The sequence below is a fragment of the Nestor notabilis genome, unplaced genomic scaffold (genome assembly GCF_000696875.1).
Source record: "Nestor notabilis isolate BGI_N333 unplaced genomic scaffold, ASM69687v1 scaffold800, whole genome shotgun sequence".
Lineage (NCBI taxonomy): Eukaryota > Metazoa > Chordata > Aves > Psittaciformes > Psittacidae > Nestor > Nestor notabilis.
The window spans coordinates 7,030-22,339 of record NW_009912211.1 but is presented as its reverse complement, the minus strand read 5'-3'; the positions used below and the strand labels follow the sequence as shown (position 1 = coordinate 22,339).

At 36.7% G+C, this 15,310-nt stretch overlaps 2 protein-coding genes across 2 annotated transcripts in view; one reads left to right on the top strand and one right to left on the bottom strand.

Annotated features, from left to right (window-relative positions):
• The window catches only part of GPATCH11 (G patch domain containing 11), a 4,715-nt gene extending 176 nt beyond the window's left edge, over positions 1–4,539 (top strand). Inside the window, exons 2-8 of the mRNA XM_010018225.1 lie at positions 3–193; positions 1,039–1,080; positions 1,160–1,280; positions 1,963–2,053; positions 2,953–3,057; positions 3,857–3,938; positions 4,484–4,539. Coding sequence (XP_010016527.1) covers positions 3–193; positions 1,039–1,080; positions 1,160–1,280; positions 1,963–2,053; positions 2,953–3,057; positions 3,857–3,938; positions 4,484–4,539 — 688 coding nt within the window. The remainder of the gene's footprint in view (positions 1–2; positions 194–1,038; positions 1,081–1,159; positions 1,281–1,962; positions 2,054–2,952; positions 3,058–3,856; positions 3,939–4,483) is intronic.
• Positions 4,540–6,937: 2,398 nt separating this feature from the next.
• EIF2AK2 (eukaryotic translation initiation factor 2-alpha kinase 2) overlaps positions 6,938–15,310 on the bottom strand; it is a 15,009-nt gene continuing 6,636 nt past the window's right edge. The window contains exons 7-15 of the mRNA XM_010018214.1: positions 14,911–14,945; positions 14,616–14,744; positions 14,015–14,134; positions 12,682–12,786; positions 10,834–11,026; positions 9,699–9,824; positions 9,197–9,292; positions 7,142–7,204; positions 6,938–7,060 (exon numbers count right to left, since the gene is read on the bottom strand). Of these exons, the coding sequence (XP_010016516.1) occupies positions 6,938–7,060; positions 7,142–7,204; positions 9,197–9,292; positions 9,699–9,824; positions 10,834–11,026; positions 12,682–12,786; positions 14,015–14,134; positions 14,616–14,744; positions 14,911–14,945 (990 nt within the window). The remainder of the gene's footprint in view (positions 7,061–7,141; positions 7,205–9,196; positions 9,293–9,698; positions 9,825–10,833; positions 11,027–12,681; positions 12,787–14,014; positions 14,135–14,615; positions 14,745–14,910; positions 14,946–15,310) is intronic.

Here is a 15,310-nt window from a genome sequence, read left to right as displayed (position 1 = left end):
CGGGTGAAGGAAGCTATTCAGAAAGAAGAGAAGCAAAAAGAAGCCAATGAGAAGAACAGACAAAAGAGTATAAAAGAAGAAGAAAAAGAGAGACGTGACTTGGTATTGAAAAGTGCTTTGGGCAGTGAGAACAAGGGCTTTGCTTTGCTCCAGAAGATGGGCTACAAGAGCGGCCAGGCCCTTGGCAAGAGCGGTAAGCTGTCACTGGAAGTGTGTGCCTTTATATTTTACAGTCTGAAGCTGCCACTTCATTTGTAGACAGGGTGGATAAATGCCTCTCCAAGAACCCTAGTGTTGCTGAACTGTGAATGTGTTGTGGCAAAACAAAAAACAGCAGTAAATCTCCTAAAAAACGGTATAGGTTATCGAGAGGTGCAAGGGAAACAGCAGTACTTGCTGCTCAGTAAATGCACTTCCATATGTGCATGCCTACAGGAATTGCTTTAAGGATGTTTTCATGATGTTGCAAAGGTAATAGTGTTCCACGAAAAGCCAGCCCTTCCCTTTGAATTTATAGTTGGTTTCTGAAGAAATGGTGCACACTGGCCTACCCTTAAATAGCTTTAGCAGATGAAGTAAAATAATGCATCAGTAACTGCTGTGCCCGTTCAACGTGTCTTTAGCAGACAGTTGACAAATGAACAGGCCTGAACAGATTCTTTCTGTGCTTCATCTTTGTCAAGTTGAGAGATTCTCAAATGAAAAGTGCTACAGAAGCCTGTAACAAAGCAGTCTTCACCACAGGTATGTCATATACCTGTCAAGTCAAGACCGTTTTCTTTCAGTTGAGTAGTGTTCTGAAAAAGATTTGTAGCAATCCAGCAGGCAAGCCAAAAGAGAGAGGCAGTTCCAGGCCAGCTGGGTCATTTGTAATGCACTGAATATACATTGATTTGGAATTTTTCATCTTCCAAGCAAAAAAAAAGGAACAACACAGGAAAATGTACATATTTAATGGCAAAAGTAGTTTGCGTGCTTGAATATACTGCACAAATCATAGTTTGAGAAAGACTTGATATCTTATTTTTAACTCCACAGGAGAAGGCATTGTTGAACCTATTCCTCTGAACATAAAAACAGGTTTGTGATATTTCTTAATTTACTTAGTTAGATATCATTGCTTCTCAACTGCTTACATTCATGTTTTGAATTCACATAGGCAGAAGTGGGATTGGTCATGAGGAATTAAAAAAGAGAAAAGCTGAAGAAAAACTGGAAAACTATAGACAAAAACTCCATATGAAAAAGCAAGCAAATGAACAAGCTGCAGATCAGTTCAGGTAAAATGATGTAACTGATGCTTCAAGCAATGCCTGAACTGCGATTCTTTTTATGCTTCAAGTTAGGTTATTCTTATAATGTGTTACTATTTTTTAATGTTTTGAATAAGAAGTAAGAGTTGAAGTAGAGTATATTTCTCAGTTCTAAAGCAAAAGCAAATGCACCTTAAAGGCATGTGCTACATCATTTATTTCTGTAGATGTTAATAACACAATATACATAGTAATTAAGTCAACTTTTCAAATCAGAGAACTATGTAATCTTTGTTAAAGAAATAAAAAAGGAAAGGCACAGCTAATCCTGAGCAGTGTTGCTACAACGGTTTTTAAAATGAGGATGAATTTATTTAGGTTTTATTGTTTTTTTCTCTTGATTTGCTTGTTATATGTGGAGAAGGAAAGCCTAGGGAAGCCTGTATCTTCTGCAGATGTTTAGTGAACCACTTTTTTGTGTCTTAGGAAAACCTGATGAAGAAACAGTGTTCAATATAGTGTGATCCAAAAAAAGCCAAGAAATTCCCAAGAAACAATGTCAGAAGGACTTCTTAACTTCAGTGTTGTCCTGGTCTGAGAGAATTAGTAAAGCTAGAATCTTAGATTTTCTATTTTAGAAAAGATATCAACTGTAATGCATCTCAGTTTCTCTACCTGTTTATTTTATCTGTCTACATTTTCTTAACAGAATAAGATTTAAAAATAAACAAGAAGAACGTAAGATGGAAGGGGACCTCCGAAAAAGCCAGAGGGCCTGCCAGCAGTTAGACATGCAAAAAGTGAGACTTGTTTTTTGGGGTTGGAAGGAAGGCTTGTAGGTTAGACATATAGGCTGCAAAAAAATAGTCAATTCTTGGAAGTTCTCTAAAACTGTGGGGTAACTAGCCCAAAGTCTTCATGTTTGGCAACACTTCATTCCTCTTAAAACATTTTAAAATATATGTTTGCACCATTAAGATATCTGAAGGTGTACACCAGCCTCATGGTGACTTATGTGAGAACCCATGTTAATTTGCATCATCAGAGCTCACCTGGTTTTGCTCCCACATCCTTGTGGTTACTTCTGAGCTGTTAACATCTCTTCCAGTAGCCAGCGTCAGGCCACCCTAAATGACAGTGCTGTTTGCCTCAAGTGAGGGAACATCATCATCATAGAATGGTTGACGTTGGAAGGGAGAGACTCCAGAGGTTACCTTGTCCAACCTTCCCACTCAAGCAGGGTCACCTAAAGCATGTTGGCCAGGGCAGTGTCCAGACAGCTCTTGAGTATATCCAAGGATGGGGATCATCACTGAAGGAATCAGTAGATTTACCAAAGAAGGGTTTAAAGAAAAAAACAAATCCAAAACAAAGTACCTCCCACCTGTAAGGAGTCACACATGAACTACTATAAATATTTGACCCTTGAAAACTTCAAGGTTTTTTTTGTTTGTTTATTTTTTGGTCAGTTAACCTGTTAATACCACCCACTTTTATTAAAAAAAAAAAAAAAAAAAGTAAATAATCCTTCTTGTAGACTGTTCTTAGTTTCCCCACTACAGTTTTAGTGATCCTTGGTTATATTATACAGGAAAGTTAAAGTCTAACATCTCACCTATTAGAAACTGGCATAATCCAGCATCTTACAAGAAAACCTGCGAAGGCAAATAATTTTCATTTAAATCTTCCATTATTTAAGGATATTGATGTTCCCAAGGAGACTTGGTACTGGCTAGAACCCGAAGAGGAAGACAAAAATGATGAGGAAGACAAGGAAGATGAATGCACAAGTTCGGACTTAAGTGTAAGCTCTGCAACTAAATTAATGGCTTGATTCAGACTTAAATGTAATATTCCTTTAAGAAGTGTGTATGTATACATGTGAGCCTGAAGGACATAGGTATACAGGTCACTTTCCAAGCTGTAGTGAGTGGCCTCTTTGCAATCTTAAAGCAGTGATTTTTATAGCAGTCACAGGATATAATACAACATGCTAAGCCACTGATTTATTGCTCATTGGTTTTGAAGCTGATCTTTTGAAAAAATAGCCTAAAAATTAAATTCTAAACATTTTTGTGTCTTTGCCAAGATACGCAAGATCATGTATATGACCAAAATTATTTGCTTTTGAGTTTTCATTCTGGATGCCTCATCTCGTGTCTTAGGCTGAATTTTAGAATCACTAAGTAATTTCTGAAAATGCGTCAGATGATCTCAAGATGGACACTGGAAATTCACATCTTTTGAGAACAAGATGACACAACTGCTGTTAGCCTTATGTGCTTTATTTGCAAAGACTGGGTGTGAAAAATTGCACTAAAAATATCATATACTTGAAGTAAGGTAGCTAGGTAATATTTTTAGGTCTTCACTGCAGGTTTCATAGCTAGAAAGAAGGATAAGCAAACAACAGCCATTAACTTTTCAGAGATCATGAATTCCTGTGCAGTATACTACAAATTTGGGAAACTTCATGCCTTACTGAGCTACAGTACTGTGTAGCTTTTCCATAGCAAAAGGTTAAACGGTCTATTTTAGTAAAGCTAGTGGCTCAAACTGTTTATGTCAGACCCAGATCATTGCATACCTGTACATATCCCTAGGTATCAGAAAAGCTACACATCCTGACTGCCTATTTGAGAGAACACCACTTTTACTGCATTTGGTGTGGCACAGCCTACGAAGGTGAGAGTAAACCTGTCATGTGTCTTACTTTGCTTATGCAGCTGGATTCAAATAGTACAAATATATTCTTCATGTTTCTCTTACTGGATGCTTTAAGCTTTACATAGCAAGTTTTCCTGCTGGTTTTTGCACAAAGCGTTGTACATTTTGATTATAAACCAATTTTTAGGTGTTTATGTGCACAAAAAGAAGAAAACCCCTGAACAACCAATCATGCAGGCGGTTATTTGATTTGGTATTCATATTAATTTTGAGGGGAAAAAAAAAGATATTAAAACCAGTACCATGCAAAGCTGTGAAAGCTTGCAGGTGTTTCTGAAAGAGTTAAAACACTGTCCAGATTCACTGCACCAAAGAGGGTAGAATTTGTGTTCACTCGTTCACTGTTTTAAAACAAAGTTTGGAATGAGTAACTTGAAAACTTTTTTGAATTCTGTTTAATCTGTTTTACATGGATTCTTCAAATAATTCTAGCAACTTTCTTCTTTTTTTTTTTACCCTGCTCTAACCTGGAATGACTCACTTTTTCTCTGCTTACCCTGTAGACTCTGAAGATTTATCTTCAAACTGCCCTGGAGACAGTGCTGCAGATCATGACTAACCCCCTTCTAGAAGGAAAGAGCCCTAGATAAGTATGTATAGTTCATAGTATCTTTTAGAAGGTGTGGAGCTGTGCCCCACAGAATAATTTATATCAAAGTACACAGAAGGATACTTGGCAGGTTAAACTCACATTTCTGAAGCATCTTACAGATGCCCTACTTGACGCATCAATTAATAGGAATTAAAACTTTGCATTTATAATTGAACTGCAATATTAGAGACAGGTTCCACAATCTTTGCTTATGCCCCACCCAATGGAACAAGACCAGCTGATAATAAAATTCAGGTTTGAGTAAGGAATAAATATTGGCTAGTTACTCCATTGTATAATGTGTTAAACAGGATTTATTTTTCAGCTTTACAAAGATAACTAAACATCACGTTTTTTTCTTTACCATCTTAGACCTACTGGGGGAAAAAAAGTTGTGAAACATTACAGGGACATTATTTGAACCAATATTCTGTTGCACATAAAGGTGCCTATTTTGCACAACTAAATAACGCTAGATCATGTTGTTGGAGGGTTTTTTCTATATAAAGATATATTTTAATAGACCTTTTAGGGAGCAGCAGTTGCTACTGTGAACAGTCACTAATAGGAACTAGCATGCACAAATACTCATAAGAAGTATCAAATACTCATTAAAAAGTATCAAAAAATACTGGGACAGGGTCAGTATTACTTAACAGTAAAAAGGTAATGGTATTATGAGTGCTTTGTTCAAGAACTATAAAGTTTGTCACATACTGGTTTTCATATTGTAAGAGTAGTTGTATAGAACTATAGAATTATTAAGGTTTGACTAGACATTTAAGATTGAATCCAACTGTATGTCAGTTATATCCCAGTGGGTGAAAGGGAAGAGGCAGTGGAACTACTGGTATTTTGTCTTTGTCAAGGTATAATTTCTTCCAGATCTTGACCACAACAAAGAAATACTAGTTAGTCTGGAATAGTAAAATGTTCTATATATCCCAGCCAAGGACCAGGCTAGGGAAGCTAAAGCCCTGATTGATAGAATTAAATCTGGCCAGGAACATCAACAGCAACAAGAAAAGCTTCTGTAGGTATGTTGGTGATAAAATGAGGACTAGGGGAAATGTGGGCCCTCTCTGGAAGAAAACAGGAGACCTGGTTACCTGAGACATGGAGAAGGATGAGGTGGGCTATGACACTTTTTCCTCAGTCTTCACCAGGAAGTGCTCCAGCCACACCACCCAATTTGTAGAAGGCAAAGGCAGGGATGCCTTTGGGGAGAATGAAGAACCTGCTGTAGGCAATCAGGCTTCAGACCATCTAAAGAACCTGAAGGTGCACAAGTGCATGGGACCTGATGAGATGCATCCACAGGTCCTGGGGGAACTGGCAGATGAAGTTGCTAAGCCACTTGAGTGGGGATTGTTCTTCCTGGAGAAGAGAAGACTTGGGGGGGGACCTTAGAGCAGCCTTCCAGTACCTAAAGGAGGCTTACAGCAATTCTGGAGACTTTTAAAAAAGGACACATAGTGACAGGACAAGGAGGAATGGCTTTTGACTGAATGAGATAAGACATCAGGAAAAAATTCTTTACTGTGAGTGTGTCAAGAGATTGTAACAGGTTGCCCAGAGGAGCTGTGGCTGCCCATCCCTGGCAGTGTTCAAGGCCAGGTTGGACAGGGTTTGGAGCAATCTGTTCTGGTGGAAGGTTTCCCTGCCTCTGTTGCAGGGGACTTGGAACTAGATGATATTTAAGGTCCCTTCCAACCCAAACCATTCTATGATTGTGTATTCGTGATTCATGATAAGGCAAAAACCAAAAACCACTTCAAACTTTACAAAAGGATGTAGATCAGATTCTTACTTAGCAGTAAGTACTTGCAGATCAGCAATAATTTCCATAAGAATATAAAAATTACTATGTGTTCATTTATATTATTCATTTTAACCAAGCACCCACTCAAAACCTAAGGTTTTCAGAAGTTTAAAGCAAGTCTAAACTCGATTACTGTATTTTTAAGTTCTAGAGCACTGAAGGTAGTAGGTGGTCAACAGGAATGTCGAGCTAAGGAAGTTCATCGTAAAGAACTGAAATTCAGTGAAGAATAACCCACACCAATTCCTAGTATTTTCTCTACCTAAATTACTATAGAATATAGTTCAGCTCATCCACAACCTTTGCTTCCAGGTAAAAATCACAAGTGATTGCTTGCAGAAGTATGCTGCCCTGGTCTGCAGGTGATGGTGTGAATGGTGATATGACCCTGATGAGCTTCTCAATAGCAGGAAGGCAAAACACCAAGGAAAAGACATAACCCAAGTCTTGCTGTTGCTTCTGATGTGTACTCATATTTCATCAGTTTTAAGAGACTTCCAGCTCTGGATTTAAACACATTCTGAAAGCTTTTTCAAAGGGCATTTACTGAGTATGAGTTCTAAATGGCTTGTCTTTATCAACAGGCTTCTTTAAAAGCTCAAGTATTTGAGATACGAAGTATCTTTCTGAAGGGTCTCTTGAAAGCATCTTTTTGATTATGGGTGCCTGCAAAAAGAAGTTAAATGTCAATAAATTATTTTTAACGAGTAAATAAACTAATTGAAATAATGTATTAAAATCCCATACCTTTGTTAGAAATTGGTTGGTGAATTTTTCTGGAAGTTTACCATCTCTAACATCATGCCATACCTGAGATTCATAAAAAAGAACAGGTTTAGGATGTTTTCATTTATTATATTTTGCATCTCACTTTATGACTCAGTTTATGGAAGTAATTAGGAAAAATGTAACTGTATGAACAAGGCAGGGCTTCAGAAAGCTCGCTCTTTTCAAAAAGCAAGTAACTGTAACAGCGTGAAAGTTATTTAAATTTAATTGTACTTTGTTTTGGTTTTATGTTTTTTTTCCATCAGCTGTTGTTCCTTTTTAAGTTTAAGGTTTCACACTTTACAACGTGTTTGTTCCAGCAATCCTCTACCCCAGAACCATTATCCTTCTTTTCTTAATTTAGAAGTAGTGGGTTTATATCCTCTCACCACATTTAAAAAAAAAAAAAAAACCCAACCAAAAAACAACCCAAAAACACCAACACCAAAAACAAACATGCCCACCACAAACCAGTATTTCTTTACTCTGGATTTTTCCTTAGATTTCCCACTTTGAATGTTACTATTTGCAAGCCAAGTCGGTATGGTTCTTCCCTTTTACCTTCTTCAGTACCACACATGTCACTGCAGAAAATGCTGTGTGGAGTTCAAAGCAGCTAACATTGAAAGCATTGCTAATCACATGATTTCAACTTTTAGGAGTTTTCTTCCCACATGATGTCACTTTCTGGGTAAACAGAGCAGTCCACATCATCCATTTGCTGTTTGTTAACCAGTGTAGGTTTTGCCTGAAGATGACAGTCCTGTTTTTGCACATTTAGCTGTGTGTCCTGAATCATTAGCCGGTCTTACGGATGCTACAGCCTGGCTTAGCAAGCCCTTATAACTAGTATCCAGTAGAACAACAGCTCCCGTGAACTTAGAGCTTTTTCCCTACTCTTCAACTTTAGGCCTACCACCAGCCTACCTGCTGGTGAGCATCAGCTGAACCAGTTACTCAGCTCATAAGCATTAGCTTTGCTTATGCATGATGTTCTTTGAGCAGGGCTTGCCAGCAACATACATACAACAGAGTTTATCATGCTCCATTAAGGGAAATTGTTCTCTAAACTGACAGAGCAGCTGAAGACTTTCAATCCACATGACTTCCCCACCTACCTCTAGACACAAGATTTTTATGCTTTAAAGAAACAAGACTAAATAATTGGTTCTGCCCTTTTGCCTGTAACACCATGGAACTGTGGACACATTAGAAGAGTCAGCTGTGAGCAGGAGCAAGATGTCTTAGAAAATGCTACAAGGTAGCTGAAGAGACCCAAGTTGAACCTGTGCGTCAAGCAGACACATTCATATGATTTTCTTATACTGGCAAAAGGACCAAGCTGACTGTGCAAGGGCTTCTGTGTCCAACCATGTGCATACATCTTGCAATTACTTTTGACAAGATCCTCAGCAGCTACATCACTGTCCTACAAATATGAAGGTTTGAGCATATAAGCCATTATACTCATAATGTGCAAAGTACCAAGAAAAAGCAAGAGACACATAAAAGATCCCTTTTCAAAAAAAAGCTGAAGTAACACTGGGTTTCTTCTTTTTCAGTGAAAGCTACATATTTCAAACCACTTTTGTCTTCATTTTGGAAAACCGCAAGTGTTTTGGCTTGATAGAAACTTTGTTCTTGCTCCACTGTGCAGCAAGACAAGAGCATGGAAGAAACAAAACTCTCATATACATAATTTTTATTTTCTAAAATTAGAAAAATGTTCACTTTGATTACTCTGCTTAGACAAAGTTTTATCAGAAACTTGAAATTTTTTTGCTAGACATTATTCTTGAGCATGCTCGGGCTTTAATGTGTATGTCAGTTAGACGTAAGTGAAACAAAACCAGTAGTATTTCTTTACTTTGGTTATTACATTTCAAGAGAGACATGAGGACTTACGGGCCTTACAGAAATGAATCAAGGGGAAAATGTAAATAAAGACAGTGTTCTAGATACACAGATTCTTTCTAGTGTGCAGCCAGCATTCAATACCAGCAGCAATGACTTTTTAATTTAAAGAATACATACCTTCATTTTCTCATGACAAGTGGATGCTGAAAGAATCTCAAACCAAATTAACCCCAGTGCATAAATATCTACTTCCTTTCCGTATTTGTCCCCAAACTGCAAAGATTAGAACAAGAACAATACAGTCATCAAATCCAATTAGACAGCACTCTTAAAACACTATTTGAAGACAGTCAGAAATTCCCATCCCAAGACTTCAAGACTGGACCTACTTGGTCTCCTCATCAGTCATTAACCCTTTCTCCTACAGGCATGTTAAATAGCGACAATTTTTGTCACATCAATGCAAGAGCATTCCTTACAGCACAGAGTGTCAGGACAGCAAAAGAAAATCATCACACTTGCAGACAGCTTTCTCCAGAATGCTGTTACGCTCATATACAGTCATGCCAGGGAACTTTAGGCAACCTGGTTTAGTACCAAGGTTAGGATCAAGAACATCCAATGTTGCCTTTATAATGCAAATCTAGTTACAGAGACACTAATATAGCAGGATAATTACCTGTTCTGGTGCCATATATGATTTTGTTCCTGTGTTCTCAGTCAGATTCTCACGAGCCACAGAAGTCACGAGACCAAAGTCACCTATTTTTATTTTATCTTCATGTGATATGAATATATTCTGAGGCTATATATATAAAAAAAATTAAAATCACTATATGACCAAGATTTATTGTGAAGCATTATCAGCTACAGAAGCGCTCCCTATAAAATTTGATAATTGTTCACAGAAATTAGCATTAAGAAATTGATGGGGTGGGAAGCAGAAAAAAATGCAATTAATTTTTAAAAACAGAAATTCAATTTAAAATAGTACATGACACAGTAACTACAAAGGGTTTTTTTCCACTAGCTCAGTCATGACTGTGCCATGCTTCAGTGTTCTTCAAGTGCATTGTGCTTATAACATTTCATATCCAGAAACACTCCTTAGTCTCCAGTCCTAGCCCTGGGATTTGATACATGGTCAAAGCATTTAGGGTCACATTGAATTCCACTCAAATCCTAGTTTCTCCTAGGCACAGCAGGATTATCTGTACTAAGATAATTGCAGTGTTACGGCTTACTACAAGCATCTCACAGTATCACTTTAAGTTTCCATTGAACTTACTTTATTTCAATATAAAGATTGTGCACTTGTAGAGACTGAAATCCTATCCAAAAATGCAGCATTCAAATATTTGCACATGTAATAAAAGAGCAAGTAGAGTACGTTATCAAACACAGCATGTATTAGGATAGATAAACTATCCCTTTACAATATGGCAAGAGCAAAATTCCTAGACTGAACTTTTTCACTTTCTTACTTTTAATTATTTTATCATTAAAGTTAGTATTTATTTTTGCAGTAGGCAGTCTGGTGATCCAGTAACACATAATACATAATACACTGAAAATGCCTGTTCACTGATGGATGCTGGTTTTTTGAACTACTGCATTCTGAGATCCACCAGTTTACCTTCTGATTTGAGGATGAAGCCAAGCCAGTTGCTGAAAAAACAGTTACTTACTAGCAATACCAGAAGAGGCACACTGCTAGGGTACATAACAGATTAAAAGACTAGAAATATTTAACATTTTATGAAATTCCAGAGAGTACTATTTTTATCTTTTTTATTATTACCTATCCTACTTACCTTGAGGTCTCGGTGAATTAAGTCTTTAGAATGAATATATTCCACTCCTTTCAGTATTTGTAAAAATTTGGTTTGTGCCATCATGTGATACTTTTTGTCTTCTCTATTCTTTTCAATCCAGTTTTCCAATGGCCCTTGTTCACATAATTCCATTTGAATGAAAAGACAGAGAATTTCTTTGTCTGCCTTCTGCCTGCAAAAGGAAATTTTATGCCATATTGAAATCGGCACGATACAATTCTTCTAAAGCCATCAATAATTCTCAAGTTCCTCTTCTTCAGAGAGTTTTGTTAATTACTGTTTTTAGAGTTCCTCAAACCAAAGTCTGCAAGTCTCTTGCTTTTGAAAAAGATTCTAGACTAATCTGTACTAGATATAAATAAATAGAACTGCAAACCAAACGGTCCCTGGCTCAGTTGCTCCATACCCCTAGAATATTCCTAATGTTTTGCTTGCTTCCTTGTTCACACCAAAAGTTTTCTGAACATCCAAATTCTCGGTCACCTTGTATCTAGAGGCATGTCTATACAGGAAGAAATAGCACTGTCCTTGACTCACATCTTGCCCTCTACTAGCTGCTGCGAGTCCCTGGCAGGTATTCTCTGTTCTGCTCAAACATAGAATTAGCTTTCCTCTCCTACCGAGAATGATCACATTTTTTCATACTCTGCCCCTTCAAGAAGTTAGTGGGGTGACAATCTTTGCTATCAGTCTGCAAGTTAGGGAAACCCTTCTGAGAGCTGGAAGTCTAGATGAAACATATTTATGCACCTGACAGCCTCACAGTTTCCCGTAGATATCCCTTACTATCAGCCCATAGGATAGGCTGTGGCTGGAGATGGTGAGGGGAAGAACAATATGAAGAGGAAACACCACTTTTTCCTACTTGCACTATGTGCCTGAAACACCGGAAGAACCAACATTAAGTGGCTTGAGACTCTGCAGTCTTAAGGTCAAGTCACTAAGTGGAACTCCAGGCTGGGACCTTGATTTGAAGACTATTTTCTCTCTTTTACCCAATAACTATTCAATATAAAATGCATAACATATTGAGACTTCAACACATTAATGGATAGGTTCTGACATGAGACTTTTCCCCCACCATTTTATTCTTCATTTACTGACCACATTGGACAGATACCATGCCAACCATAATTTTGAATCCATTAATATTTTATGGCCCTAGGTAGAGGCTAGGCAACCTATCTGAAGGGTATGAATTTACAGGTAGTGAAAAAAGCTTATAATGCCTGAAACGGTTTTGGCTGTTGAGAACAGAAATACAAAATGAAATCTCTTTCATTTAGAGGTAGTCTTTCAGTACTAAGACTTCTGGGAAGACAGCGGTGAGAGTTTTACCTGTAAGTTAGATTATTAACTTCTCAAAGCTTCTGTGGGTTTCAGGCATTATGGTTAAAATGGTAACTTAGAGAAATCATTAAATCTTTGAGAGCTACTGGCTGACCAGTACTTACTAAGAAAAGGAAATTTCTGATCAAGAATTTGGCAGTCTGCTGCCTGGCAAATTTTAGTTTCTGTTCTTAATTCTAGCCCCAAATTTTGAGTTCTGCATTCTTTTACATAGATTCAGCAAATTTTGTATATTAAGAGAAAGATAAAATTACATAATTTATCTTATCAAGGAAAAGAAGATATAAATATGCTTAACTATATACAAGCTGCTGCTGAAAAGCACTGTACCTTTTTTCCTAGCAGAAAGTATGGAAGTATGTGTATGCATTTATATTTGTATAAGGATTTGTAACCAATCACCAGCCTTTCTTTTTATAACACAAGATTCACTATAGCAAACAAGTTTATAAGTGCAAACTACTATTTTGTAGTTACCTTGAGGCTGGAGAAGCTACATGGTCGTACCCTTTCCAGCTACTGTAATACCGCACTATGTTTTCATGGTCAAGTCCTGCAAGTTCTTTTACTTCGCGCACATTCCTATTTGGAGTGGGGGAGGAATCATTTCCCAATAAAAATATTAAAGACATGATATCAAGTAGCAGTATACAAGTAGTTTTACATTAATTTACAAAAAAAAAAAAAAAAAAAAAAAACACAAACAATAATATTCTCCTTCATAAAAATTCAAAATTGTAGTTACAAATTCTGTGGATTTTCTTTCACCTGCTCAGTTATTCAAAGTAAAAGAAGTGGTTTAACCATATTAGAAATGAAAGCCCCACTAAAAACAACAAAGAAACAAACAAACAAACTGAAAAAAGCAGATTGCTGCAGTGCATAATTACGTTATGTAGCCAAACACAATGTAGCAAACACCCATGTTTTCTTATCACCTCTCTGAAATTTGTTTACATATACATAAGACAGTGAAAATACACAGGAAGAACCATTACTAAATTTGACCTGCACTTATTGTAACAGTGCCTACTGAAGTAGGTTCAAACCCATCAGCACACCAGTCTTTACTTGAAGAATCAGGAGAATGTTTTTTAGCGTAGTTCTCATGATTGCAATACAAAGGAAAAGAACGAGTATTTGTGACGATCACAAGAATTTGATAGGCAGTTGCACAATGTAAGGGACAAGTATCTCCAACTTGAAACCTTTTGTATAGATTACCTAAAAGAAAATCAAGATTTTCAGCTGCTGATAAAATACTCCACTAGGGACTGGTTACAGAAAATCACTTTTAAAAAAGTTCGGATCATCATTAGTAAGTAACAAGTAACACAGCATGAGAATAACGACTACATGGGTCATGTATAAAACATTTTCCAATTAGAAACCACAAAATATATGACTTTCATTTTTCTCTATTTTCCCTAATAATATTCATTATGTAAACTTTCTATGTAACCTGTCAAAAGTAACAGTGCTGCTTTCAATGTTTTATTAATCAGCGGGTTTTCTTCAGACACATTTTGCAATATTAATAACCAGAGCACCAGCGTGTTCAGGGAAGGTAGAACTTAACAAATCTACTTTCTTACAGCTGCATCTGAAATTATTCCAGTGCAGGCTGAAATTAACATGCTGTTTTCAGCTTCACTTAGAAATAAAGGATAAGTTTATCAGAAAGAACATACAACTAATAATGAAAATTGCTTACACACATATAGAATTATTAAGGAGGCAAAACAAAGTATTAAAATCTTGATTAAGGTTATCCTAAAATAAAAACCAGAATTAAATATGCAGTACGTACTTCGTGAATTGAACTCGTTTGACTGCATAGGTCCTCTCATCAAGCTGTGCTGTTGCTTTGAAAACATTCCCAAAGCCACCTTCACCAATAGGCTCTATATTTTTAAAACTCTCAAGAAATCTTAAAAAAAAAAAAAAAAAAAAAAAAGTCATATAAAACCTTACATATACTTAACGTTAAGTTTCCAAGATACAAAAATCATCCTGGCAGGTCTAGTACATCTGCTGAAACATCATTCTACAGGGATCACTCTACATGTGTACAGGTCTAAATCGTAGTCTTGAACATTAAAAAAAAAAAAATAAAATAAAAAGGGAACCTGATGCTTGAAAGCATGTAGGGTAACTACTCTCACATCTTCACACAAACGACCTTTGGGTGTAACCATCAAAGGACATTGCATGTCAGTTGCCATATTATAACCTGATGTTTCCAGGGGAAAAAAAAAAAAATAGTATCTCTAATACCAGTTAGCTTTGAAAGTGACTTTTATTGCAGTACTTTCCTACATTCTGTCATTAAAAAACTCACATCTAGACTGCTACATATTGTAATTGCCGTACAGATCTTACTTAAAAAAAAAAAAAAAAATCCTTCTTACCTTTTATTCACAGTGTATGGACTTCCATTTTCCTCACTGGTATTTGTGTCCAAACCTGGCAAACTCTCATCTGACATCTTTTTTATCTCTTTCTTTTCTCTTGCATTATCAAAGTTAGCTGCCAGTTTTCTGTAACAAGGATAAAAGCAAAACTTACAATGAGCCATTTTCCTAATATGTGACAAGAGAAAAGAAATGTACCTCCTAATAGTGACACTTCTTTACTAGATACAGAAACGCTACAGTGGTTTGCAATACAGCTTATGGAAGATAACAGCCTAGAAACAGAACGTACCTTTGGTGTTTCAGAGCAGAACTTGGTGTGTTTCTCTAAATGAAAAAGAGAAAAAAAACCCACTCTAACTGAAATATCTTGGATATTTTCATTACATTCAGTTTAAAATATGTCTGAGAATGTATCTAGGAATTGTCTATAAACGTGTTCATATATTATATATGCAATGTAATAAGAACGAAGCTGTATCTTAGCACATGTGAAAACTTGAAGCTATGTATGGCATTATCGTACTCTTCCCACAGAAGAATACAAGCTTAGTTTGGTTCCCTTTCCTGGGAGTACTGCCCAATTGCTCAGCAGCACGTAAGTTAGGTCTAAAGTACAGAAATAAGTGCCTAAAGTCCTGAATATTCTTAGGTAAAATTCACACATGTTTTCTAGTGATTAGTGGATAAAG